This window comes from Acomys minous, assembly GCF_964271855.1.
Source record: "Acomys minous genome assembly, chromosome: 17".
Lineage (NCBI taxonomy): Eukaryota > Metazoa > Chordata > Mammalia > Rodentia > Muridae > Acomys > Acomys minous.
The window spans coordinates 23,044,547-23,070,424 of NC_140500.1; the positions used below are offsets into that span (position 1 = coordinate 23,044,547).

General features: G+C 45.7%; 1 protein-coding gene across 2 annotated transcripts in view; it reads left to right on the forward strand.

The window, feature by feature from the left end:
- APOBEC1 (apolipoprotein B mRNA editing enzyme catalytic subunit 1) overlaps positions 1 to 25,354 on the forward strand; it is a 30,147-nt gene extending 4,793 nt beyond the window's left edge. Inside the window, exons 2-6 of one of the 2 annotated variants that reach the window (XM_084765978.1) lie at positions 10,994 to 11,252; positions 13,570 to 13,597; positions 21,354 to 21,751; positions 22,513 to 22,631; positions 24,869 to 25,354. In XM_084765978.1, the coding sequence (XP_084622104.1) occupies positions 11,237 to 11,252; positions 13,570 to 13,597; positions 21,354 to 21,751; positions 22,513 to 22,631; positions 24,869 to 24,997 (690 nt within the window). In that variant the 5' untranslated portion in view covers positions 10,994 to 11,236 and the 3' untranslated portion in view covers positions 24,998 to 25,354. The remainder of the gene's footprint in view (positions 1 to 10,993; positions 11,253 to 13,569; positions 13,598 to 21,353; positions 21,752 to 22,512; positions 22,632 to 24,868) is intronic. The other variant, XM_084765977.1, reaches the window with a different exon arrangement.
- Positions 25,355 to 25,878: the final 524 nt, after the last annotated feature.

The following is a 25,878-nucleotide window of genomic DNA, read 5'->3' on the forward strand; positions in this document are numbered from 1 at the left end:
TAAGTACAGCCTAAGTTTCTGCAACTGTCTATTCCTGGAAATGGGATTCTCCCTTGATCTTGGGATTCCTCCCTTTCCCCCAAAACCAGGAAATTTTAACTTCTGTCCCTGGTCTATATTCGTCTCAGGAGATTTGCACTTGGCTGACAAACACCAACGAGGGAACACTTAAGGGCTGCAAGCCGCTGAGCTCTCACTTACTGAAAGCCGATGAAATCTAATCCAGCCGGTATATCTGTGCCCTTGTCCCATCAGCTGGATCGGCTAATCAGATGCTTCTGAAAACCGCCCCATTGCCCAGGCTTTGACTAGCATTTTCAGCCTTCCTGGGCCCTGACAACTGACACCCCACATTTCAGCTGTAAATTACAAAAGAGAGGACATCGTCCCTGCACCCTTGACATTCTGAAATGCTTAAGTCAAAAGTAAATTCCCTTTGAGGGAAACTTGCTGTTTTTCTGCCTCCGGGATGGCCCAAGACGCCTCAGGGAAAATAAAACAAAACTGATTGGATGGGAAGGAACAAGGGAGGCAGGCCGGTAACTGCTTCCAGAACCTCTTTGATTGGTCCTCGCGGCTAACCAGCTTTCTTCTCAGCACCCTTGTCAGGACTACGGACCCTCCTTTTCCTCCTGCTCCTCACAGGCCTTCCGTTCTCAGCTCAGCTAAGCTCGTGGTCCTAGGAGCGCTGTACAACCCCTTATATTCTGAAACAGACAATCAAGGGTTTGAATAAGGTACAAAAGCAAGAGGGCAATGTGAAAGGTAACCAAACCGAAGCCATGTTGAATAAAACCTCTATGTTGAATAGGGATCAAATAAAGCTTAAGTCCCTGAGACCTCCCTGCGTAGCTGACATCCTGCTTTGCAGAAGGAGACATGTACGTGAGTAACTGCCATCCTGGTCGGCAAGCTGAGACGCGAATGCTAGGCCAGCCGCACCGCTGCAGTTGAAGAACCCATCCCATGGGAACAGGATACGTGAAGCACAAAGACCTGCTCCTAAGGAAGTCCGCTATCCCTAGACCCTGATTGGAGGGATAACTTGGCTCAGATATTTGTGGTTTTGGAGCTTAAAAACACTGTAACATCCTGGCTCGGGGTCACAGCTCAGCTCCCGAGTCTGTTCTGTGGCCCTGAATGATCAGTAGCGGCCTGAGTACAATGCATTTTTGTCATCTGCTTGAACACTTACTAAGACGTACATTCAGAGACATAGTGAGTTCCCCGAGCCTGTGCTGTCGTCCCTGACTGATCAGTTTTTGCTGCCTAACTCAAACACAGATCTTGCTCGGCTGACTCCTGCGCCTGCTTGGGTTGTTTTGGATTTTCAAACTCTAACAATAAATTCTTTGTATTAACTCTGACGACATCATGGGCCAGGTCTGGTAGTGTTTCTCTACCTCCAAGCCCTGTAATACCAGCATTTGGGAAGCAGAGGCAAGAGGATCAGGAGTTCTAGGCCAGCCTGAGGCATATAAGACTATCTGGGAAAACAAACAAACAATATGACCGGTAAGATGCTCAGGAGGCAAGAGGTGAATGCTACTGAGCCTGTGAACTGAGTTTAGTTCGCAGAATCCAGTGGTGGAAGAAGAGAACTCACTCCAGAAAGGTGTCTCTGACCTCCTCCTGTTCCCTGTGCATGTGTACACCTGAGGGTTCTCGCCTTCCATCACATGGGCTCTTGGGATTAGAACTCAGTTCTTTAGACTTGGCGGCAAGCCCCTTTACCCACTCATCCACCTTGCTGGTCATATTTTTAAATTCTAATTTAAAAATATTTATTTTTTATTTTATGTGATGTGTATTTGTGCACTTGAGTTTGTGTACCACGTGTGTGCAGGAGCCTGTAAGCCATCATGTGGGTGATAGGAACTGACCCTGGGTCCTCTGAAAGAGCAGCAATCACTCTTAGCCCCTGACACTTCCTCAGCCCCACCCACTCCCCACCCCCTACCACTCCCCCACCCCCACCTCCTTTTCTTTCTTTCTTTCTTTCTTTCATTTTTAAGACAGGGTTTCTCTGCATAGCCTCGGCTATCCTGGACTCACTTTGTAGACCAGGCTGGCCTTGAACTCACAGCTATCTGCCTGCCTCTGCCTCCCAAGTGCTGGGATTAAAGGCAAGCACCACCACAAGTGGCCCCTGTTTATTATTTTACTACTACTACTACTACTACTACTACTACTACTACTTGGTTTTTCAAGAGACAGGGTTTCTCTGCGTAGCCTTGGCTGTCCTGGACTCACTTTGTAGACCAGGTTGGCCTCAAACTCACAGTGATCCACCTGCCTCTGCCTCCCTCTAGAGTGCTGGGATTAAAGGCATGCGCCACCATGCCCAGCCCCTGTTTTTATTTTTAAGTAAGGAATGGGACATAAATATTGGGACACTAGTGGTTGCTTAAGAGTTTTCTTGTGGGCCGGGCGTGGTGGCGCATGCCTTTAATCCCAGCACTCGGGAGGCAGAGGCAGGTGGATCGCTGTGAGTTCGAGGCCAGCCTGGTCTACAAAGTGAGTCCAGGACAGCCAAGGCTACACAGAGAGACTCTGTCTCGAAAAACCAAAAAAAAAAAAAAGAGTTTTCTTGTATTATTTATTATGTTTTGAGACAGGGTCTCATGTAGCCCAGATTGACTTCCTACTCACCATAAAACCCAAGGAAGACCTTGGCCCTCCTGCCTTGCCCCATTGCTGGAATTTATAAGCATTTATTGTACTGCCATACCTGCTTAACCCTTTATTTCCTTGTCATTTTTTCTTTTTAAAAAATATTTTATTTATTCATCGTATACGCAGTGTTTTGCCTGCCTGCACACCAGAAGAGGGCACCAGATCTCATTATAGATGGGTTGTGAGCCACCTTGTAGTTGCTGGGAATTGAACTCAGGACCTTTGGAAGAGCAGCCAGTGCTCTTAAACTCTGAGCCATCTCTCCAGCCCATTTTTTTCTCTACTTAAAACAGTGTTGATCACTTCCTCTATCACCATGCACACAGGCATGCGTTGTCTATGAGCAGAGAAAGTGGGCTGTGTGTCTGTAAAGATCTGACCCTGCTGATATAGCTGAAAACAGAGCTGTCTTTGTCAGTGTCTGTGTTCTGTTGATTTTGTCATTGTTTTTGTGGTCTGGGGAGTAGGGAGGAGGAAGAAATGACTTGAAGTATTACATGTGATTCATTGGCCAGGCTTCTCTGAGCTTCTGCCGTCACTTCACAAAGCTGCTCTCCTGAGTCACAGTAACTCCCACTGGACCGGAGCAGCATTGAATTTCTTCCCCTTCATACTCAGGGCACTGGACAGGAATTTGACTGCAGTATCTGGTAGAAGTGGGGTTCTGTGTCTGTTTCTGGCAAACATTGTACTAGGGTTAGCCAGATTGCACCACCTTCCTTATCTGACTATCTAGATGTCTCTGCAACCCCTCAGTCCCTTCTAGAGTCCAGATGATGTAACAGGCCCCAAGACCTTAGCACAACTGACTCCATGACGATAGTACCATTTAGGCCATAAAACTCAGCACGTAGACAGCACCACCTGGCAGAACAAATACAAAGCCCACAGTTCTTGGAAAGTCCCTAAATAGACTACCCTTGCTTTTTGGCATCTGTCATTCTGCTTCTTCTTATCTGAAGTATGACAACCCAGGACATGGTTTTGTGCCTAAAAGCTCACCTTGAGAAAGGCTTGAGCCTACAGTGGGATCCTGAGCACTAAGTATTGTTGCCAGCTGGCTAACAAAGGCTTTCATTTATTTATTCTTATGTATACAGTGCTCTGCCTGCATGTACACCTGCAGGCCAGAAGAGGGCATCAGATCACATTATAGATGGTTGTGAGCCACCCCCACGTGGTTGCTGGGAATTGAACTCAGGACCTTTGGAAGACCAGACAGTGCTCTTAACCTCTGAGCCATCTCTCTAGCCCTAATAAAGACTTTCTATTGGGTTAACTCCACGTCTGAGCAGTCTTCTCTGGTGGATACCCCACAACAGTGTTTTGTCACCCTGACTTGCTTCAGGGAGGCTCCTGTTTGGGACCTGGCTCAGTGATACGGAGCAAGCATAAAGCCCTGGGTTAGATTCCTGAACCCAAATCTTGTCTTTGTAATTTGACCACACTCTGACTCCTCCATTACTCTGCTCCTTGGCACTTTATGTTTTCACATCCACTTTCCCTTGTATTTAAAATTAAACAGAGCTTTGTTCTAAATTTTAAAATGTGTGTGTGTGTGTGTGTGTGTGTGTGTGTGTGTGTGTGTGTGAAGATAAATTTCAAGGGTCAGTCTCCTTCTGACAAGTCGGTCTTGGGGATGGAACTCATGTCCACAGGTGTGGTGAGCAGTGCCTTTCCCTGCTGTGCCACGTCTGTGGCCCTTGCTTTGTGTTTGAGGCAGGGTTTCATTTATCCCAGACTGGCTCTGAAGTTGCTATTAATACATAGCTAAGGATGATCTTGAATTTAGGATCCTTTTCAGTCCACCTGCCAAGGACTGATACTATAGTATTTAACACTATGTCCAGAATATACGATGCAGTAGACAGCACACAGGTGTCATGCGTCCTAGGCAAGCATCCAAGAGTTGAGCTACATGCTCAACCCCAGATACAATTTTTTTGTGTGTGAACAAAAAGTTATTCCCCCCTAGTTTTTAGCTTAGTCCTATTTCAGTATAATTTGTCATTTTGAGAAAGAGCACAGAGAAATAGTCTTAAGAATAATTGCTTGCTGGGTGTGGTGGCACATGCCTTTAATCCCAGCACTCGAAAGGCAGAGGCAGGTGGATCGCTGTGAGTTCAAGGCCAGCCTGGTCTTAAAAAAAGAATAATTGCTTTAGGCTGGTCATGGTGGTACAGATCATCATTAATCCTAGTGCTCACAAGGCAGAGGAACGGGGACCTGTAAGTTTCAGGCCCGCCAGGGGAATTCCAAACCAGCTAGAATTTTATAATAATATTCTGTCTCAAACAAAAGAGAACAAAAAATTGTTTTAGCTACAGACTACTATTTTCAGTACTCAGAAGGCAAATGGCAAGGCAGGCACAGTGGCTCACAGCTGTAATCCCAGCCACTTGGGAAGTTGAGACAGTAGGATCGTCAGGAATTCAAGGCCAGCTTGATCTATGCAGTGAGGAGAAGTAGGGCCGGTGGGATGCTCAGTGAGTGAAGGCACTTCCCACCAGGCCTGATGACCTGAGTTTGGTCCCTGAGACCCACAAGATGGAAGGAGAGATCCATCTCCTGCAAGTTGTTCTCTGACCTCCACATGCATGCTGGACACACACTTGAGTGTCTGCACACACACACACACATACATAAATAAAAAAATATTTTTTGCCTTGAATTCACATCGATCCACCTGCCTCTACTTCCCGTGCGCTGGGATTAAAGGTGTGCGCCACCACCACCCAGCCTGTTAGTGGTTTTTTGTTGTTTTTTGTTTTTGTTTTTTGAGACAGGGTCTCTTTCCATAGTCCTGGCTGTCTTGGCACTCACTGTGTAGACCAGGCTGGCCTCCAACTCACAGAGATCCACCTGCTTCTATGTGATAAGCAGAGTTAAAAAAAAAAAAAAAAGGAGCAAGGCAGAGGCAAGTGGATTGATGTGAGTTCAAGGCCAGCCTGGTCTACAAAGTGAGTCCAGGACAGCCAAGGCTACACAGAGAAAGCCTGTCTTGAAAAACAAAAACAAAATAAAACAAAACAAACAGAAAGAAAGAAAGAAACCCACCTTTTAGAAATATAAAAAAAGCTTAGTCAGGAACCCCACTACACCCAAGGCTCCACCTGATAGCCAGAACCCAGTGACATCACTTACTCAAGATAACCAGACGCAGGACTTGAACTCCTCCACCTACAGCACCTACTTGATATAAATGCAGAACAAGAGCAATACAGTGTTCTGCACTTCCTCAGGACCACTGGTGACAGCGGAGAGATGCCACCTTGATCTGTCCTGCATCTAGAGAGTCTCTCCAGGCATCATCAGCCTCAAACCAGAGACTACTGTCAGAGTCTGAACCTGACCTTTAGCTAAGATAACGTCGCACAGGTGAGCAGCCTTGGGGATACCGGTTTAGGAGCTTAGAGTGTGATCCTTGTGTGATGACCCTCAGCATAATTAAAAAAATAACTTTTGTTATACCAATTGCACATACCTACCTTCTTGCTTCAGACACTCTGCCTGCTTAGTGCTGGGATTAAAGACATGTGATACCACACCTGACTTAAAAAAAAAACTTTATAAAAGATTTTTTATAATTAAAAAGTATTAATAACAGCCGGGCGTGGTGGCACACACCTTTAATCCCAGCACTCGGGAGGCAGAGGCAGGAGGATCACTGCGAGTTCGAGGCCAGCCTGGTCTAAAAAGCAAGTCCAGGACAGCCAAGACTACACAGAGAGACCCTGTCTCGAAAAACAAACAAAACAAAAACAAACAAAAAGTATTAATAACATAGTGAATGATACAGGTGCTTCTGGCTCCTAAAGGGTTAATTGTTCAAAGCATGAATATTATGGCTACTACAGATAGAGTCCAAGTGAGAAATGTGAGTGGCTAGATCTAATGCAGGCATTCATCCGGGGCAGTGGGCGGGGGCCGGGGGTTATGAAGAAAGATGCGAGGCTGTATAAAGCATTGCAGCCTAGAGACAATCCGGAGCGCAAAGGCTGAACACAGACCCTGAGGATTTCCAGGGATTTTCCTATTGGGCCTTCGTTCAACTAGTTTTCTCCTTCTGCCCCCTGGTGGCTAAACGAAGGATGATCAAGCTGGACAGGGCTTCTAGAGAGGCTGCGGGGAGAATCGGGTGGGCTGCCTGAGTACTAGAACTTGAGGCAGCGCACGAGAACTAATCTCAAAGATAAAACCACCAAAACATTTCCCATAAACAAACCAAAAACAACAACAAGAAAGAAAACTCAAACCCAGACACCCCCGACACAAACAGCAACCAACTCCATCACGGCATTCCCAGTCCCACGGCCTTGCTAGCAAACAGTTCCCCAGAAAGGCGAGCAAGCTGGTGGGGATTTGAAGTTTGGGGCATTGTCTGCCTAGGGAAGATAAGTTTTACTCACGGTCATTTTCTGGGGACTGTCCTTTGGAAACAGGTTAATTATTGTAGTCGTGTAAGCCCCACCAGCCACATGCTCCCGTGCGGCCGACGCTACCAGGCACATTCCTGCAGCCAGAAACATGGCTTGAATTAGAGGCCTAAGACGAGGCACACGCTTGCACGCGGATTGCTTAGAATGTATTGTTCTAGACCAGCAACCTGTTCCCAGAACTTGAAATGTCAGGGTTTTGAGACAATCTCAAGTACTTTTGATGTGGGACGCTATGTGCCAGGAGTCAAACCCAGGGCTTTGAGCTTTCTAGGCAAGCGTTCTACCAAAACTGAGCTATGTCCTAGTGCCTTGCCATTATAATAAAGCAGAGGTGGGGCTGAAAGAGTTTGCTTGGTGGTCAAGAGTACCAGGTGCCGGCTGGGCGTGGTGGCACATGCCTTTAGTCCCCGTACTTGGGAGGCAGAGGCAGGTGTATCGCTGTGAGTTCGAGGACAGCCTGGTCTACAGAGCAAGTCCAGGCCAGCCAAAGCTAACACAGAGAGACCCGGTCTCAAAAAAAAAAAAGAAAAACAAACAACAACAACAAAAAAGAGCACCAGCTGCTCTTGCAGCACAACTCTAATTTTAGGGGATCCTATGCCCTCTTCTGACTTCCTCGGGGACCAGGAAGAGCACCAAGAATGCGCGCGCGCACACACACACACACACATACACACACACACACACACACACACACACACACACAAAATAATTGATCGGAGTGTGCTGGTGCACACTGTTAATCCCAGCACTTGGGAGGCAAAGGCAGGCAGATCTCTGTGAATTCAAGGCCACCCTGATCTACAAAGCAAGTCTAGGACAGTCTTGGCTGTTGTTAACATAGAGAAACCCTGTCTAGAGCCCCCTAGCCCCTCCACAAAAAACCCTAAAAAAAAATACAAGCCGGAAATTTTTTAGTTTGGGAGAAAAGCTACACTCCAGACAAGCTAAAGACCTCAGCAGCTGCCAGGTGGAGATATGGGTAAGAGTTAGGAGAAGGGCTGGAGATGGCTCAGAGGTTAAGAGAGCGCTGGCAGCTTTTCCAAAGGTTCTGAGTTCAACTCCCAACAACCACACGGTGCCTCACAACCATCCAAATGAGATCTGGTGCCCTCTTCTGGCCTATAGGAGTTACATGCAGGAACACATAATAACTAAATAAGTAAATCAAGAAAGAAAGAAACAAACAAAGAAACAAACAAAGAAACAAAGAAAGAAACAAAGAAACAAAGAAAGAAACAAAGAATTAGAGAGGAGGTCATGCCTGCTGTTTTATTATTGTTGTTGTTGTTGGTTTTTTCGAGGCAAGATTTCTCCATGTAGCCTTGGCTGTCCTAGACTCCTTTGTAGACTAGGTTAGCCTTGAACTTGGATAGGTCCATCTACCTTCCTGAGTACTGGACTTAAATTTTGAAAACATGTATGTTTGTTTGTGCATTGCACGTGTGTCTGGTGCCATGGAGATCAGGAAAGGATGTTGCATCCCCTTGGAAAGATAGTTACAGATGATTGTGAATTGCCCTGGTGGAGTGAGAGTTGAACCCAGGTCCTCTGGAAGGATAACAAAGGCTCTTAACCACTGAGCCATCTCTCCCTAACTTAGAAAGAGGCAATCTGAGAACAGCTGCAGGGTGGGGCATAATTTAGAGAAGATAAGAATGTTATGAGGGACTTGGGGTTCCTGTTGTGAGTTCTTAGTCTCATTAATACAGTAACTTCAAAAGGATTCATAGACTGGCTGTGGTGGCTTTAATCCCAGCACTTGGAGGTAGAGGCAGGGGGAGCTCTGTGAGTTTGAGGCTAGCCTGACCTACATAGGGAGTTACAGGATATGTGCCCAAAAACAACAGAGGGGGCAGGGAGGGAAGAGAGAGAGAGAGAGAGAGAAAGAGAGAGAGAGAGAGAGAGAGAGAGAGAGAGAGAGAGAGAGAGAGAGAGAGAGAGAGAGAGATTTAAAATAGTTATTTGTATTAGCATGTATATATCTGCAGTACCTGTGGAGGCCAAAAGGTGGCGCTGGAGCCCCCAGAATTGGAGATAAGAGTGGCTGTGAGCTGACTCGGGTGCCAGGCATTCCAGTCCTGGGAAGAGCAGCCAGCACTCTCTTAACCACCAAGCTCTCTTTCCAGCCCCACCCTCGGCCCCAGGACTATTTATATCAGAGTTAGGAAGAAAACCAGGGATCAGGCAAAGCTGTGCATCTTGGCAGCTGCCAGCAGGAGGGAGGAGACCTAACTGTGACCTCAGAGTTAGTGCCTTGGAAAACAAGTAGGGTGAGCAAAGCAGGCTGCCAAGCAGGTCAGGGTGAGGGGGACAATTCAGAGAGTGACCGCGTCCAGAGTATCAAGAGAGGTGAACTTAGGTTGGCTGGTATCCAGAACAGAGATGAAAAGAGAGAAAAAGAAAAAAAAAAAGTCATTCTTCATGAATTCAAACTCAGGAAGCAGGCAGACATAACAGGAAGGACTGCAAGCGGCTGCACCAGCGAGGGCAGCTGCTGGGGCTTATGAAGGCAATGCTCGCTTATTCCTCCTACCTCCGTAGCATGTCTTCAAGTGAGCCAGCTTTCTTGTGGCGCGTTCTCCCTGCCAGGTGATTGACAGGCCTGGACGGATCACCCCTTAAGGAGATGGAAATGGTATATGAAATGTTCTAGCCTTTGGGTCAGACCAGCGTGTTGCATCTTCACGCAGGGAGAACTCAGATTTCACTCTTTTGATCAGAAGGAAGTAACTTTTCCTGAACAGCCCTCAACAAAACCCCAATGGCCTTCATCTTCAGAGGATATGTTACAACATAGGAAAGGGCACCTCTGAGCTTTTCCTTCCTAGTTTTATCAGGGAAGTGGGAGCTGAGGACTAAGTTTGTTCAATCTAGGGTGTGTGTGTGTGTGTGTGTGTGTGTGTGTGTGTGTAGGCTCATGTTCTCTGGCCTTCAAGCCACAAGAGAGGGCAGACCTAAGAAAGTAGGGATTGTGGTAGGAGATAGGGATCTGGGACAGAAGAAAAGCACAAACTAAAGTCATCCTGGAAGAGGGAGCCTCAACTGACAAAATGCCCCATCACATTGCCTTGTAGGTGAGTCTGCGGGCATATTCTTGGCTGGTGATTGATGTAGGCAATGCCATCCTTGAGCAAGTGGTCCTGGGGTGTATTACAAAAGCAGGCTGAGCAAGCCAGGGAGAGCAAGCCAGTAGGCAGCACTCCTCCATGGCCTCTGCTTCAGCTCCTGCCTCCAGGTTCCTGCTTAAGAGCCTGCACTGACTTTCCTCAGAGATGGGGTGTGACGTGGAAGTGCAACCCAAAGAAGCCCTTTCTTCCCCAAGCTGTGTTTGGTCATGGTCATTGTCACAGTAATGGAGTCCAAAGCCAGTTGAGACCTGAGTCTTGAGGGGATAATGTCAGTTCTGAAGGATGATGCTGAGCCCCAGAGGAACTGGTGGCCTGAATGTGACCCGGAGCTGTGACAGCAGAGGATGGCTATGAAGAGCACAGCACACTAACTTCTTATTAGGGATTAAAAGTCTAGTAGACTTAGTCACACTTCAAGAGGAAGAGAGCGCCAGAACTGCACACTAGCTATTTGAGTCAGAGGCCAACAAGGTTCTGCTCTGGCATCTTAAGGCGTCCCTCCTTTTCCCAGCAGATGTATGGAGCAAAGGGCAAATGAGAGGAAGTAATAGGGGAAACCGATACTATTCTGACCGGGCCACACTGAGGACTTTCGAGTTACTCCTAAAACAGCTTCATTCTCTCTGACCTCTGTACCGTCTTCTCTCCCAGTCTTACTTGAACTTGAAGGAAGGAGAAAGCGTTCTAGACTTAGCTGTCACCAGTGAACTTGGAAGTTTGGTGTTATCACAGCGCTCTGTTCTGCAGAGTCGACGGCTGTTGTACTTGTGGGTCTTCTCGTCATGGAGGGAAAAAAAAAATCCAGAAGTCACTTCCTTTTTCATTTACGTAGTACGGATACGGAGCAATGGCTTACACTCAGGAATGAGTCACCCTCTGTCCACGCAGGTGGTTGCGGGCACACCAGAGAAAGCAAAGTCCAGCACCAAGCTGGCAGAAGCCATCCCCACAGCGTAAGCTCCAGAGGAAGCGGTCCAGAGACTGAGCAAGATGAGTTCCGAGACAGGTAAAGGGATGCCAGGCCAGGATGCTAGGTCCTAGCAAGGCGTTTGGTTGGTTTTTTTCCTCTTTATTTTGCTTTTTTCTTTATGGGTTTGTCACGTTGCCATAGGCTGGTCCCCAACTCTTCCTGGCTTCAAGTGATCCTTCTGTTTCATTCTGAGTCTACAAGTGCCTGTTCCCACACTTACCTTGGGTGCATCGTCTTTTTTTTTTTTCCCCCCAGACAGGGTTTCTCTGTGTAGCCTTGGCTGTCCTGGACTCACTTTGTAGACCAGACTGGTCTCAAACTTCCATTGATCCACCTACCTCTGCCTCCTGAGTGCTGGGATTAAAAGCGTGCGCCACCACGCCTGGCTTGGGTCCATGGTCTTGAAGAGTGCATCAGCTGTATGGTGGGCTGGCTCGCTTACGCTTGAGTGCCTGGGGGCTTTCCAACTCTCCTATCATAAGTGATACCTTGATATTGTTCTTAAGATGAATTACTATTCTGATAAGGAATTTCTACCTCCTAATGATTTTTTGACAAGTAGCACTAAGTCAATGTTGGTTTCATGACAATAAAAATAAATAAGTAAATAAATAAATAGATAAGTAAATAAATAAATAAATAAAAAGGAAGAAGCTAGTTAGGTCTGGTGACCTAGGCCTCTAATTCTAGCTACTTGTAAGGCTGAGGCAGTAGAATTACAAGTTGAAAGTCTTAGTGGCAAGGTAACTTAGCAAGACCCCCACCTCTTGAAAAGGTGGGCGAGCTGGAGGGGTGGCTCAGTTGTTAAGAGTGCTTGCTGTTCTTGTTTGGTTCCCAGCACACGCATGAGGCTGCTCATAACTGCGTTTAACTTCAGCTCCCAGGGTTCCAATGCCCTCCTCTGGCTTCCACAGGCACCTGCACACACACACACACACACACACACACACACACACACACACATGCACACACACACACACATACACACAAAACACATACACACACACACAATTTAAAAATCGTTAAATAATAATAAGAGTGAAGGTATAGGTAGTGGTAGAGATCTTGCCTAGCATATGTGAGGCCCCAAGTTCAATTCCTCAGTCCTACCCAACCCCACCTCCCAGTGAAAAGAGTAAAACTTTAACTTGGAACAACTAATTAAGATAAAACAGAAGTGGTAGCCTTGGTCTATATGCTCATTGACTGACTAGTCAATGATTAATTAATGTGAGTCAGGTGTGGTTATCCCTGTCCATAAGCTAAATAGCCTAGGGGCTGAAGCAGAAGGATTACAAGGAATGTGAAGCTATCGTGGGAAACACAGTAAGTTTCATATCAGCTTAGGTTATAATATGTGACCCTCAACCCTAAACAGACAAACAAGCAAACAGCCCTGGGAGTGTAGCTGAGTGGGCATAGATTTGACTAGCATGGAGGATTGCTGGGCTCCATTCCCAGCGTCACATACAACAGACATGCTGGCACATGCCTGTAATCTGAGCATTTGAGAGGTGGTGGTATATGAAAAAAATACAGATCCGGGCATGGTGGTGGCACACGCCTTTAATCCCAGCACTTGGGAGGCAGAGGCAGGTGGATCTCTGTGAGTTTGAGGCCAGCCTGGTCTACAAAGAGAGTCCAGGACAGCCAGGGCTGCTACACAGAGAAACCTTGTCTGAGAAAAAAAAAATAGAGGAGAAAATAGGATATGATTGCAGTAGACATTACTAATGTTCATCTGATGACCATTCAATACCCTGCATTGCTAGTTGGCATGTTTTGGGTAGAATGACAGAGTCTGGAATAAGATACGCATAATGAGGGGCTGGAGAGATGGCTCAGTGGTTAAGAGCACTGACTGCACTTCCAGAGGTCCTGAGTTCAATTCCCAGGTCCTGAGTTCAATTCCCAGCAACCACATGGAAACTCACAACTGTCTATAACTTCTGTTCCAGGGGATCTGACAACACCCACACAGACATATATGCAGTCAAACCACCAGTGTACATAAAATAAAGATAAATAAAAATTAAAAGATACGCATAATCTATATTTCATCATTTCCAAATTATACCTCTTGGATCCTTTGAGAAGTCATTTTCCCATTAGATTGATTTTAAAAAGTTTTTTTTTGAAGTCAGATCTCAAAGTGTAGCCTAAGCAGAACTTGAACTCAAATATCCTCGTGACACAGCGTCTGCTGTGTTGGGATGGGAGGGGTGCCCCGCTGCGCTGGCTTCTACATTCATTTTCCCACAGGATTTGTAGAATTGAGAGACTAGAATGTGTTTGCATAGCAGCTCAATGTGAACTTGGCTGTTATTTGACAAAAGCATCTCTTGGTTTACAGGTCCTGCAGCTGTTGATCCCACTCTGAGGTAAGACAGACACAGTGCCCCCAGTTGAATCCCACAGATATGGACATGTAAGCATCACAGGACTGAGGGCAGAAGAGATGGCTCAGAGGTTAAGAGCCCTGCCTGTTCTTCCAGAGGTCCTGAGTTCAATTCCCAGCACCCACATGGTGGCTGACAACCATCTATAATGAGATCTGGTGCCTTCTTCTGGCATGCAGACATACATGGGGGCAGAATACTGTATAATTAATAAATAAATAACATTTTTAAAAAGAAATGGATATGTAAAAATCCATGGCTGAAGAGATGGCTCAGTGGTTAAGAGCACTGCATGTTCCACCAGAGGTCCAAAGTTCAGTTCCCAGCAACATCTATGATGGGGTCTGATGCCTTCTTCTGGCATGCAGGCAAACATGCAGGCAGAGCACTCACATAAGATATGTAACTAAATAATTTTAAAACATTAAAACAAAGGAACAAAAAAGAATTATAGGACTATAGCATGCAAATTTGATTTTGTCAACTGGGTGTGGTGGCGCATGCCTTTAATCCCAGCACTCGGGAGGCAGAGGCAGGCGGATCGCTGTGAGTTCGAGGCCAGCCTGGTCTACAAAGTGAGTCCAGGACAGCCAAGGCTACACAGAGAAACCCTGTCTCGGAAAAAAAAAAGGTAAAATTATATATGTGTGTGTATGTATACATACTAAAGTAGTTTTAAAATAAATTTCTCCAGGGTCTAAATGTTAAACTGTGTGTTTTATGTCCCTAAATACCCAAGGTCCTGTTAAGATTCCTGTGTGGCTTCTCTGAGGATGAGATGCTGATCAAAGACCGCACAGAGCTGTCAATTCTTTTCTCTAACACCACTGGAGACAAGAGTTTAGCATCACACTGGACACACCCCTGGTCTCCTCTCTGACTTCCAACTTCCTGGTTCCGGCCAGTGATTAGGGTCTGGAGAGTCTCCTTCCTCCCAAAAGAACCTCAGCCAATTGTGAGAGGGACAGAGAATACTTATAGTTACTATAAAAAGAAAACTAAAGGATTTAAGAAAATATACATGGGGGCTGGAGAGATGGCTCAGAGGTTAAGAAGACTGACTGTTCTTCCAGAGGTCCTGAGTTCAGTTCTTCTGGCCTGCAGGTGTACATGCAGACAGAGCACTGTATACATAATAAATAAATAAATAAAAATCTTTTCTTTTAAAGAGGCTTATTTATTATGTATACAGTGTTCTGTCAGCAGTGTACACCTGCACACCAGAAGAGGGCACCAGATCTCATTATAGATGGTTGTGAGCCACCATATGGGTCTTGGGAATTGAACTCAGGACCTTTGGAAGAGCAGCCAGTGCTCTTAGCCTCTGAGCCATCTCTTCAGCCCTCCTTCTTTGTTTTTCTCAAGACAGAGTTTCTCTGTGTAGCCTTGACTGTCCTAGGCTCACTTTGTAGACTAGGCTGGCCTCGAACTCACAGCGATCCACCTGCCTCTGCCTCCCAAGTGCTGGGATTAAAGACGTGCGCCACCACTGTCCATCAATAAATAAATCTTAAAAAAAGAAAGAAAGAAAATGTACATATGAGCTTATTTGCTGATTTGCTTTTTAAATACTTTTAAATAGTTAGTTGAAAATTTGTTTTGTTTTGTTTTTGTTTTTCAAGACAGCGTTTCTCTGAGTAGCCCTGGCTGTCCTGGAACTCACTGTGTAGACCAGGCTGGCCTTAAACTCATAAAGATCTGCCTGCCTCTGCCTGCCCGAGTGCTGGGATTAAAGACGTGCACCACTACACCTAGTTACATGAACACATGTTAACTATTTGTCTTTTTTTTTTTTAATGTGCCATCATGAATTTTAAGAATATATTTTTTGTCCAGGCGTGGTGTGTAAATCTTCTTCAAAGATTTATGCAAAGTCCTGGCTGAGAGAACTATAATCTATCTATCTCTATCTATTATCTGTCTGTCTATCTATCTATCTATCTATCTATCTATCTATCTATTTTCTATCCAGCTTCTCTGGAAGCCAGAGTTAAATCCAAAGGCTTAATTAAGTCCACGGTGAAGCACTGCTGCCCCGACCATTTTTCAGGAAGCCCATTATCTACCACATGAGGATGTGTTTGTCTTTTCCTGGTCCCCACAAGCCCTAGTGGGGGCTTTCAAACATGATGCATCTTTTTTGTTTGTTTGTTTGTATGTGCAGTTTTCTAGGGAACATGAGTCTTCCTGCCAAGTCTGGCGTGTTCTGGGTTATTTTCTGAGGGGTCTGGGCTAAGGATTAGGTCCTGATAGTTCTGTGCATTGCTGCCTGCTGCCTGCTGCCTCTTGTTGAGGGCTCTTTCTGAGAAGGATCAATTCATTGGTCTCTGAAAAACTGGATTTTTATAGATCACTTAGAAACGATTTTAGCAGACTTTTTTTTTTAGTTTTATTTATTTTATGTGTATGAATGTTTTGCTCACATACACATCTGTGTGCATACACCATGTGAATGCCAGGTGCTGGATGAGGTCAGAAGAGGGTGTCTGATCCCAGGGATCTGGAGTTACAGATGGCTGTGAGCCTTCATGTGGGTGCTGGGAACCAGATGCAGGTTTTCTGCAAGAGCCGCCAGTGCTTTTAACTGCTGAGCCATCTCTGTAGCTCCCAGGCCATCTTGGTCATCATCATGGTCATTTTAAAATACTTTATTTATTTCATGTGAGTGCTCTATCTGCATGTACACCTGCCTGCTAGAAGAGGGCATCAGAGCCCAGTATAGATGGTTGTGAGTCACCATGTGGTTTCTGGGAATTGAACTCAGGACCTCTGGAAGACTAGACAGTGCTCTTATCTGCTGAGCCATCTCTTCATTCTGTCTTGGTCATTATTAATCACCTTGTTTTAGTTTTGCTGACACCTCCTTGGGGATCTTAAGTTCTGTTCTCACTCTGGGTTTTGATCCATGGAGCTGGGGGTGGAGTTGGTGTGTGTGTGTGTGTGTGTGTGTGTGTGTGTGTGTGTGTGTGTGTGTGTTGAGACAGAGTTTCTTTGTGTTAGCCTTGCCTGGACTTACTTTGTAGACCAGGCGGGCCTCGAACTCACAGCAATCCGCCTGCCTCCCATATGCTGGGATTAAAGATGTGTGCCACCATGCCCAGCTCTTGTTTTGTGTTTTTACTGTTACCATTCTTTACTTTTTTTCTTCTTCTTCTTCAGCTTAATTTCTATGATTACTGTGATTGGGTTTAGCTCCTATCACTTTTTGTTTCTTTTTAAATTACTGTTTTGGTAGCCGGGTGTGATGGTGCATGACTTTAAGCCCAGCACTGGGGAGGCAGAGGCAGTTGGATCTCTGTGAGTTCAAGGCCAGCCTGGTCTACAAAGTGAGTCTAGGATAGCCAAGGCTACACAGAGAAACTCTGTCTCGAAAAGCCTTTTTAAAATTATTGTTATTGGAGCTAGAGAGAGCACTCTCTGCTCTTCCAAAGGACCTGGGTTCAGTTCCCAGCACCCACATGGCAGCTCACAACTGTCTGTAACTCCAGTTCCAGGGGATCTCACACCCTCACACCAATGCACATAAAATTAAATAAATTAAAAAAAATTACGGCTATTGTAACAGGCCCCCAGACACAAACAAAACTGATGCCATGATGGAGGGGCCATTCATGCCTTGGGGACTGGCTTGCAGGCAATACCACCTGCCAAAGGAAGAGCAAAGACCTGGCCCATCAAAGTCCATAGTTCTGGGAAAGTCTCTCAATATACCAGCCTTCTTTTTTGTCTTCTATAGTTCAATTTCTGGCTAACTGTTTTTGCTAACTGAGGTGTGTCAACACAGGATGTGGGTTTTATGCTTAAAAGCTCACCCTGAAAAAAGCTTGGGACCTCACTTGGGTCCTGAGCGCCCAGTGTAGTGGCCAATAGATACTGTCTGTAGGCTTGGACCCGTGTCCCAGTGGTCCTTTCTGGTGGATGCTCCACAACATTACTGGACATTTTTGGGGATCCCCTCCAGAGTCACCACATGTTACTGGGGGCATCTGGGTCTCCTCTTGAGGTTCTTAGGCTTGTTAATAAAAGGATTTAAGATGGGCTCAGAAAAAAAAAAGTGCAGGAACAATGTTATGAGAGTTTAGAAAGAAAAACTTTAGAAGAGACAAAAAGTAAATCCTCAGCAGCTGTCCGGAAGGGAAGACAGAGAAGAGAAAGAGAAAAGTTATGTGATTTGAGTTACCTCAGCCTGGAGGTCAGCCACATGGTGGACAAGCAGCCACATGTTGTGGAGGGGAGCTGTAGAGAGAGCCAAGCCTATCTGGCTAAGGCAAGCCTGCTTAGCCTCCAGCCAGCTTCCCGGAGGAAAAAGGCAAGAGAAGAAAAAACCGAAGTCTTCCTGAGTCAAGGTTAAAGGTTATAAATGCCAACCTCATTAGGACTACTAACACAATTCAGTGACCAGAAAGCCTTCTAAATGAATAGGAGCAGAGACCCAGGAGGCTTCTGCCCCCCACCATCTGCTTTGTCAGAAATGGTCCCCTTCCCTGGTTCTTATCTGTGGTTAACAAGCTGCCTGCAGAGCCTGTACCTGGCAGAAGATGGTCATTTCCGTGTTCCCATTTTAGATGTCCTAGGAGCCCTGTAATAGTAACGCCATTATTATTTCAATTTAGGCTCTTTGAGACAGTTTCTCTGTGTAGCCCTTCGTGTCCTGGAACTTGCCCTGTAGACCAGGCTGGCCTCGAACTCAGAGCTCCTCCAGCTCCTGTGATTAAAGGCGTGCACTTTCTTCCCCCCTTGGCTCAGGAGCCCTTTTAATTTGTTGGCAAGCATCATAGTTCTGAAACCCCCCCCCCCCAAAGCTTTGCTACTCACTAACCCCAGCTCCATAGGGGGCCTTGTTGTGTTTTAGATAATACTCGAAAACCATATGCCGCTGTACATTGTAAATATCCTGTGATAGCAACTCTCTCACCCTTCCCGAGTCAGCTGCTCAGGAAAAAGCTACTCAGCAGTGAGGTAGAGAAGAGGAGGTAAACACTCATCCTCCTGCATCTTAGTAGACTTTTCTGGTGCTGGAGGGGCCCAGTATGCACCACAGAGCAAACTCCCAGCATGCTCTTTGCTACAGAGCAAAGCAACACAAGGACTCTGAAAGGCAGACCGACCCAACAGAACCTCCTGACATCTCTGTAGCAACTGCACAGGGGACAGGAATTCCAGCAGGAAAATGACATAATCTCATTAAAGGAATAATTCCCCCTATTTCCTTTGGAGTGGTTTAAAGTAATCTGGCCTTTCTAAGGGGGCAGTCCCTCAGCCAAGTGAGTGATTAAATGGGTTAACACTTTTCTTCTTCTTCTTCTTCTTCTTCTTCTTCTTCTTCTTCTTCTTCTTCTTCTTCTTCTTCTTCTTCTCCTTCTTCTCCTCCTCCTCCTCCTCCTCCTCCCCCCTCCTCCTCCTCCTCCTTCTTCCTCCTCTTCTTCTCTTTTTCCTCCTTCTCTTTCTTCTTGTAGCCCTGGATATATAGACCAGGCTGATCTTTTTAATTCACTGAGATCCGTGTGCTTCTGCTACCCCAGCGATGGGATTAAAGGCAAGTGTCACCATGTCCAGCCTTTTGTTTGTTTTGTTTTTTGAGACAGGGTTTCTCTGTGTACCCTTGGCTGCCCTAGACTAACTTTGTTGACCAGGCTGTCCTCGAACTCACAGCAATCCACCTGCCTCTGCCTCCCGAGTGCCCATGTCCAGCTTTTAAATATTTATTTTTTCTTGTTTTTATTATTTATGTGTATGTGCTTGTGTCTATGTGATTGTATGTGTACATGTGTGTATAGTACCTACAGAGGTCTGGAGAGGGTGTGAGAGCCCTTGGAACTGGAGTTATGAATGGTTGTGAGCTACCACATAGGTGCTGGGAAATTGAATATAGGACCTATTTCTTTGTTCAGTTTCTGACAAGGTTATTGTTTGAGAACTCGGTGCATGCATATAATGTGTTGATCAAATCCACCCAGCATTATAATGTGTTCATCAAATCCACCCAGCATCTCCCTTCCAGCTTTTCCCATGATGCTCCCTCTAGTTTTTTCTCCCACTTTGTTCAGTGGTTTTGAGACAGGGTCTCACACTGTCATACCTGCTTGTTTCAGTCTTCCTAGTACCGTGGTGAGGACCACCATGCCCAGCTCAAAGGGCTCAGTTGTGGATAATGTGATAGCTCAGGAACGAGGGGGAACAATTTGAATTAAAAACAGCCGTGGCCTCATGCTGCAGAGAGAGTTCTCGCTCTGTGCAGTCCTGAATTCAGAGTCTTAGCTTTCAGACAGACAGCGACAACCCTAAGGAACAGGACTCCCCTCAAGACTCAAGATCCCCTTTCTCCCTCTCTCCCTCCTTCCAGCGTCTCTTTTTCTAACATCTTCTATTATTAATTTATGTGCATGTGTGTGTGTGTGAGGTACACAAACACCATGGTGCGCTCTCTCTTTTTTACAGTTACATTTTATTTAGTGTGTGCGCGTGTGCACGTGTGCACATGTATGCACAAGTGTGGAGGTCAGAGAACAACTTCCAGGAGTCATTTCTCCCTTTCTAACATGTGGGTCCTAGAAATTCAAGTTGGTGGCAAATGCCCTTACCTGCTGAACTATGTCCCCAGCCCCTGTTTTGTTTGTTTGTTTGTTTTGTTGTTTGTTTGTTGAGACAGGGTTTCTCTGTGTAGCCCTTGCTGTCCTGGACTCACTTTGTAGACCAGGCTGACCTCAAACTCGCAGAGATCCGCCTGCCTCTGCCTCGCAAGTGCTGGGATTACAGATGTGTGCCACCACACCTGGCTCCTGCTTTGTTTTTCAGGTAGAGTCTTGCTATGTAACCCAGGCTGTTCTCAAACTTGTTGTCATCCTCCTGTCTCTGCCTCCTTAGTACTGAGATTATATGTGCCACCACACCTGGCAATTTGAAAGATAAACTTTTTGTTTGTTTGTTTGTTTGTTTTCAAGACAGGGTCTCTCTGTGTAGTCCTGGCTGTCCTGGACTCATTCTGTGGACCAGGCTGGCCTCGAACTCACAGTGATTTGCCTGCCTCTGCCTCCCAAGTGCTGGGATTAAAGACATGCGCCACCACTACCCGGCGAAAGATAAACTTTTAAGAGAGAAGGGTAGAGAGGTAGCTCAGTTGGTGGAGTACTTGCTAGCATGCATGAAGCCCTGGGTTCCCACACATCAGTAATTCCAGTCCTTTGGGTCAAATCAGGAATATCAAATGTTCAAGGTCTGACTGGGAAGGTCGCTCGCTGGATACCATGCTTACCATTCAAGCACAAGTATTAATTTTGGATTGCTAGTATCCACACAAATGCCAGGCCTGGCTGTCTGTTTACATAACCTCAACCCTGTAAAGGCAGAGTCAAGAGGCTCCAGGGGGCTCACTGACCCATAAGCTCATAGAAGATTTCCTCTGGCACACGGAGAGGCTGTGTTTTGAAAACTAAGGTGGAGAAGATGGAGGAAGGCCTCCAACATTGACCTCCAGCCTCTATGTGTGTATTTATGAGCACCGAGCAAGTGCATGTGCACATATACACGCAAACATACTAATACACACACACACAAATAAAATAAAAATAGAATAAAGATCAAGACCATCTCCAGCTCCGTATGATCTCGCAGTCAGTGGGAATATGTGAGATCTAGGTTTTCTTGTTTATTGTTTGTTTGTTTGTTTTGTTTTAAAAGGCACAAGGGGAAAGGTTTCTTAGATTTCTTAGACTGTGTGGGAATCTTCTTTATGTTTCAGGAGAAGAATTGAGCCTCGGGAGTTTGAAGTCATTTTTGACCCTCAGTTACTTCGGAAAGAGACCTGTCTTCTCTATGAGATCAACTGGGGTGGAAGGAACCGTGTCTGGCGACACACGAGCCAAAACACCGACAAACATGTTGAAATCAACTTCATAGAAAAATTTACTTCAGAACGGTACTTTTGTCCATCCACGAGGTGCTCCATCGTCTGGTTCATGTCCTGGAGTCCCTGTGGGGAATGCTCCAAGGCCATTGCAGAATTTTTGAGCCGATTCCCCAACGTGACTCTACATATTTACGTAGCACGGCTTTACTACCACGTGGATCAGTGGAACCGACAAGGACTCAGAGACCTCATTAGCAGAGGCGTGACTATCCAGATCATGACGGATCGAGGTAAAAACAGAACACTCATCAGAGAGCGGTGACGATAGGGGGATAGACACCAGGTGCTGGGGATGCTGGGATGGAATCCTAGAGGTGGAACATAAAGTGAGGTCGAACATAAAGTGAGGGAGGGAATACCAGCTTTGACCTTCACCAAAAGATAGCAACTCCTCCCTCTGCCTCTAATGTACTCTAGCTGGTTTTTTTTTTTTTTTTCTTTTACGGGTGTGATAACCTCTAGAGGCAAAGAGGCAAAGCCTTTATGTAGAGTGCATGCTTTGTGGCCATTGCTACTGGAGGTTGAAGCCGAAGCTTGCACGCGATAAGCATGCCTGGGAAATAAGCTCTCTGTTCCTGAGCTACATCCCTGCTCTCCCTAGTTTGTATTCGAGGCAACGTCTTGAAGTTGCTACCCTGGCTTTGCCATGTAGCTCAGGCTGGCCTTGAATTCGCAGTTTCCCCGCTTCAGCCTTCTGAGTAGCTTGGATTGCAGGCATGGGCCTGGCAATTTTAAGCCATTTACCATTGTATTTTTTGAAAAAGATTTTGTATTTATTTATCTTATGTATATGAGTGCTTCATTTGCATGTACACTTGCAGGCCAGAAAAGGGTATTCGGTCACATTATAGGCGGTTGTGAGCCACCATGTGGTTGCCAGGAATTGAACTCAGGACCTCTGGAAGAGCAGACAGTGCTCTTAACCCTTGAGCCATCTCTCCAGCCCCCCACATTGTACTTGTTAAATGAGCCAAATTTTGTGTTTCTTTAGAGTGTTGTTACTGCTGGAGGAATTTTGTCAACTACCCACCTTCAAATGAAGATCATTGGCCGAGGTACTCACATCTGTGGGTGAGGATGTATGCGCTGGAACTCCACTGCATCGCTTTAGTAAGTGACTTTGGCTTTTTGTTTGCTTCTGTTTTAAGGCAGGGTCTTATATAGCCTAGGCTGTCCTTGAACTTACGATATAGTGAGGATGACCTTGAATTCCTGATTCTCCTGTACTCATCTTCCGAGTACTGGGGTTATATACAGTCTTGTGCTACCATGCCTAGAAATTCCTCCTCTTCCTCCTCTTCCTCTTTTACTGTGCTTGTGTTTATGAAAGGATACTGTAAGTGTCCAGGTGTCTGCAGAAGATCTCCTGGAGCTGGAGTTAGAGGTGGTTGTGAGCCACCTGAGGTGGGTGGGTGGGAGGAGATCTGAACCCTGGTCCTCCACAAGAGAGGTCTGCCCTGTATCAGTTATTTGCATCAGTGATACTATGTAGCACAGTTGCTGTGATACCGCATCATGACTAAGAGCAGCTGACAGAAGGAAGCCTTTATTTTGGCTTGCAGATCCTGAGATAGAGATACAGAAAGCTGAGAAGTTATATCTCAGCAGAGAGAGAGAGAGAGCGAGAGCGAGAGAGAGCGCTAACTGGGATTGTGGGCAGGAGGCTATACACTCTTATAGATGCCCCTGGTGGTGTACTTCCTTCAGCAAGGCTTCATGTTCTTAAAGTTCTGTCACCGCCCCAAAGCATGCCACCAACCAGACACCAGTGTTCAAATACACAAGCCCGTGATGGAGAGTTCATTGGAACCACCACAGTGCTCTTAATCCCTGGGCTATCTCTTTAGACTCTCTCATAAATTTGTCTCTTTGTTTTGTTTTCGAGACAGTCTCACTATATAACCCTGGTTGGCCTGAAACTCACAGAGATCTGTCTGCCTCTTCTTCCAAGTACTGGAATTAAGGTGTAGACACACACGTACCTTTCTTGTATGTTTAAGAGGCAAAAGTTTGCTTACAAAAAGAAGCATTCAAGCCAGGTGCTGGTGGCGCATACTTATAGTCCCAGCACTTGGCAGGCAGAGGCAGGTAGATCTCTGAGTTTGCAGATTGCCTCATCTACAGAGAGAGTTACAGAGAGAAACCCTGTCTTGAAAAGCCAAGGGCTGGAGAGTTGGCTCAGAGGTTAAGAGCACTGTCTGCTCTTCCAGAGGTCCTGAGTTCAATTCCCAGCAACCACATGGAAGCTCACAACCATCTATAATGAGATCTGGTGCCCTCTTCTGGCGTGCAGCTGTGTATGCAGGCAGAACACTGTATAAATAATAAACAAAAAAATCTTTTTTTAAAAAAAGAAAGAAAGCCGGGTGGTGGTAGGGAACGCCTTTAATCCCAGCACTTGGGAGGCAGAGAGAGGCAGGTGGATCGCTGAGTGTGAGGCCAGCCTGGTTTGCAAAGTGAGTCCAGGACAGCCAAGGATACACAGAGAAACACTGTCTTGAAAAACCAAAAAAAAAAAAAAAAAAAAAAAAAAAAAAAAAAGCCAAAAAAAAAAAAAAAAAAAAGAAAGAAAGAAAGAAAGAAAGAAAGAAAAAGAACTCCATCCCCCATACCCCCCAAAGGAAGTATCAGTTATGCTTCTCTTCTGAGGATTTTCCATATACTCTCATCGCGTTTTTTGTCATTTGTATTTATATTCAGTAATTTAACTAGTTAACTCATGTTAAAAGAAAAAAGAAGATCTTCTGAAGCCAGGCATGCCTGAAATCCCAGTACTCAGGATCCTGAGGTCAAGGCCACGCTGGGCTGTAAATCTAGACTGTGTCTCCCAAATCTGTACCACCACCACCAAAACCACACCATACAAAAGACTCCTTTATTGGGAAGCAAGAAGGAAGAGGAGGAGGAGGAGGAAGAGGAGGAAGAGGAGGAGGAGGAGAAAGAGGAGGGAACGGGTCAGTCGGTATAGGGTGAGATGTGTATGGAACGCATAGTGATTCCATTTTAGCTTTATTATCCCAGCCTTACTTACTATGCCAGCCTCAGGGGCCAGGTAGTCTTGTTTTCCACAGTGGCAGAGGCCGGTCACACTACCAAAGAAAAGGGGCATCATTTGGATTCTCTTGTTGTTGTTTTCTTTTTTGAGACAGGGTTTCTCTGTCCAGGAACCCTCCCTGTAGACCAGGCTGGCCTTGAACTCACAGAGATCCCTCTGCCTCTGCCTCTGCCTCCCAGTGCTGAGATTAAAGGCATGCGCCACCATCTGTGTGCTCATCATTTTAAAATTGTTCACAGTAATAATAGTGTTAATTATGACTGAGGATAAAATATAATCTTCTTTGTTTCAGGGACTTCCACCCTGTTTTAAGATTTTAAGAAGTTTCCCACATCAGCCTGCGTTTTTCATACCTACTCTTCAAAACTGCCATTACGAAAGGATTCCACTCCACATCCTTTGGGCTACAGGGTTGAGATGACCCTCTGGGAGTTGGAGATGAATAAAATGACTCCTTGTGTGTGTCCTGTTTGACAAGAGCAATGGTGACCCACTAAAAAGTACTGCCATGAGGAATCTAGAAGCTGATCTGGGGTTGCCATTCATGGGTACAGTACTGGTTACACGCATGAGGCCCCGGGTTCAATGCCTAGAACTTAGGAAGCCAGGAATGGTTGTACCCTCCTGTGATGCCAGCGCTGGGGAGGCAGAGGCACCAGATCTCTGGTGAGTTCAAGGCCAGCCTGGTCCACATAGCAAGGCTCATGAGTGTGTGTGTGTGTGTGTGTGTATGTATTTATGTGTCTATGTATATTTATGTGTGTATATATGTATTTGTGTGTGTATTTATGTGTCTGTATGTGTATTTATGTGTGTATATGTATTTATGTGTGTGTATATATTTATGTGTGTATATTTATATATATGTGTATGTGTGTGTGTGTGTGTGTGTGTGTGTACATGTGCTTTGGCACATGTGTGGAGGTCAGAAAACAGCTTGCAGGAACAGGTTCTCTCTTTCTACCAAGTGAGTCTGGGGCATCCATCTCAAGTTCTCAGTCCTTTGCCTACTGAGCCATCTTGTTGGGCCACAGTTTTCTTGTGCTATATAAATACATATTTGGGGTTTTTTTGTTTTTTGTTTTTTGTTTGTTTGTTTTGGGAGTTTTGTTTTTTGTTTTTTGAGGCAGGGTTTCCCTGTGTAGTCTTGACTGTCCTAGACTCATTTTATAGACCAGGCTGACCTCGAACTCACAGCAATCCACCTGCCTCTGCTTCCCGAGAGCTGGGATTAAAGGTGTATGCCACCACGCCCAGCATATAAATACATTTTTAAAAGGAGATTTTATCTATGGCCATGGC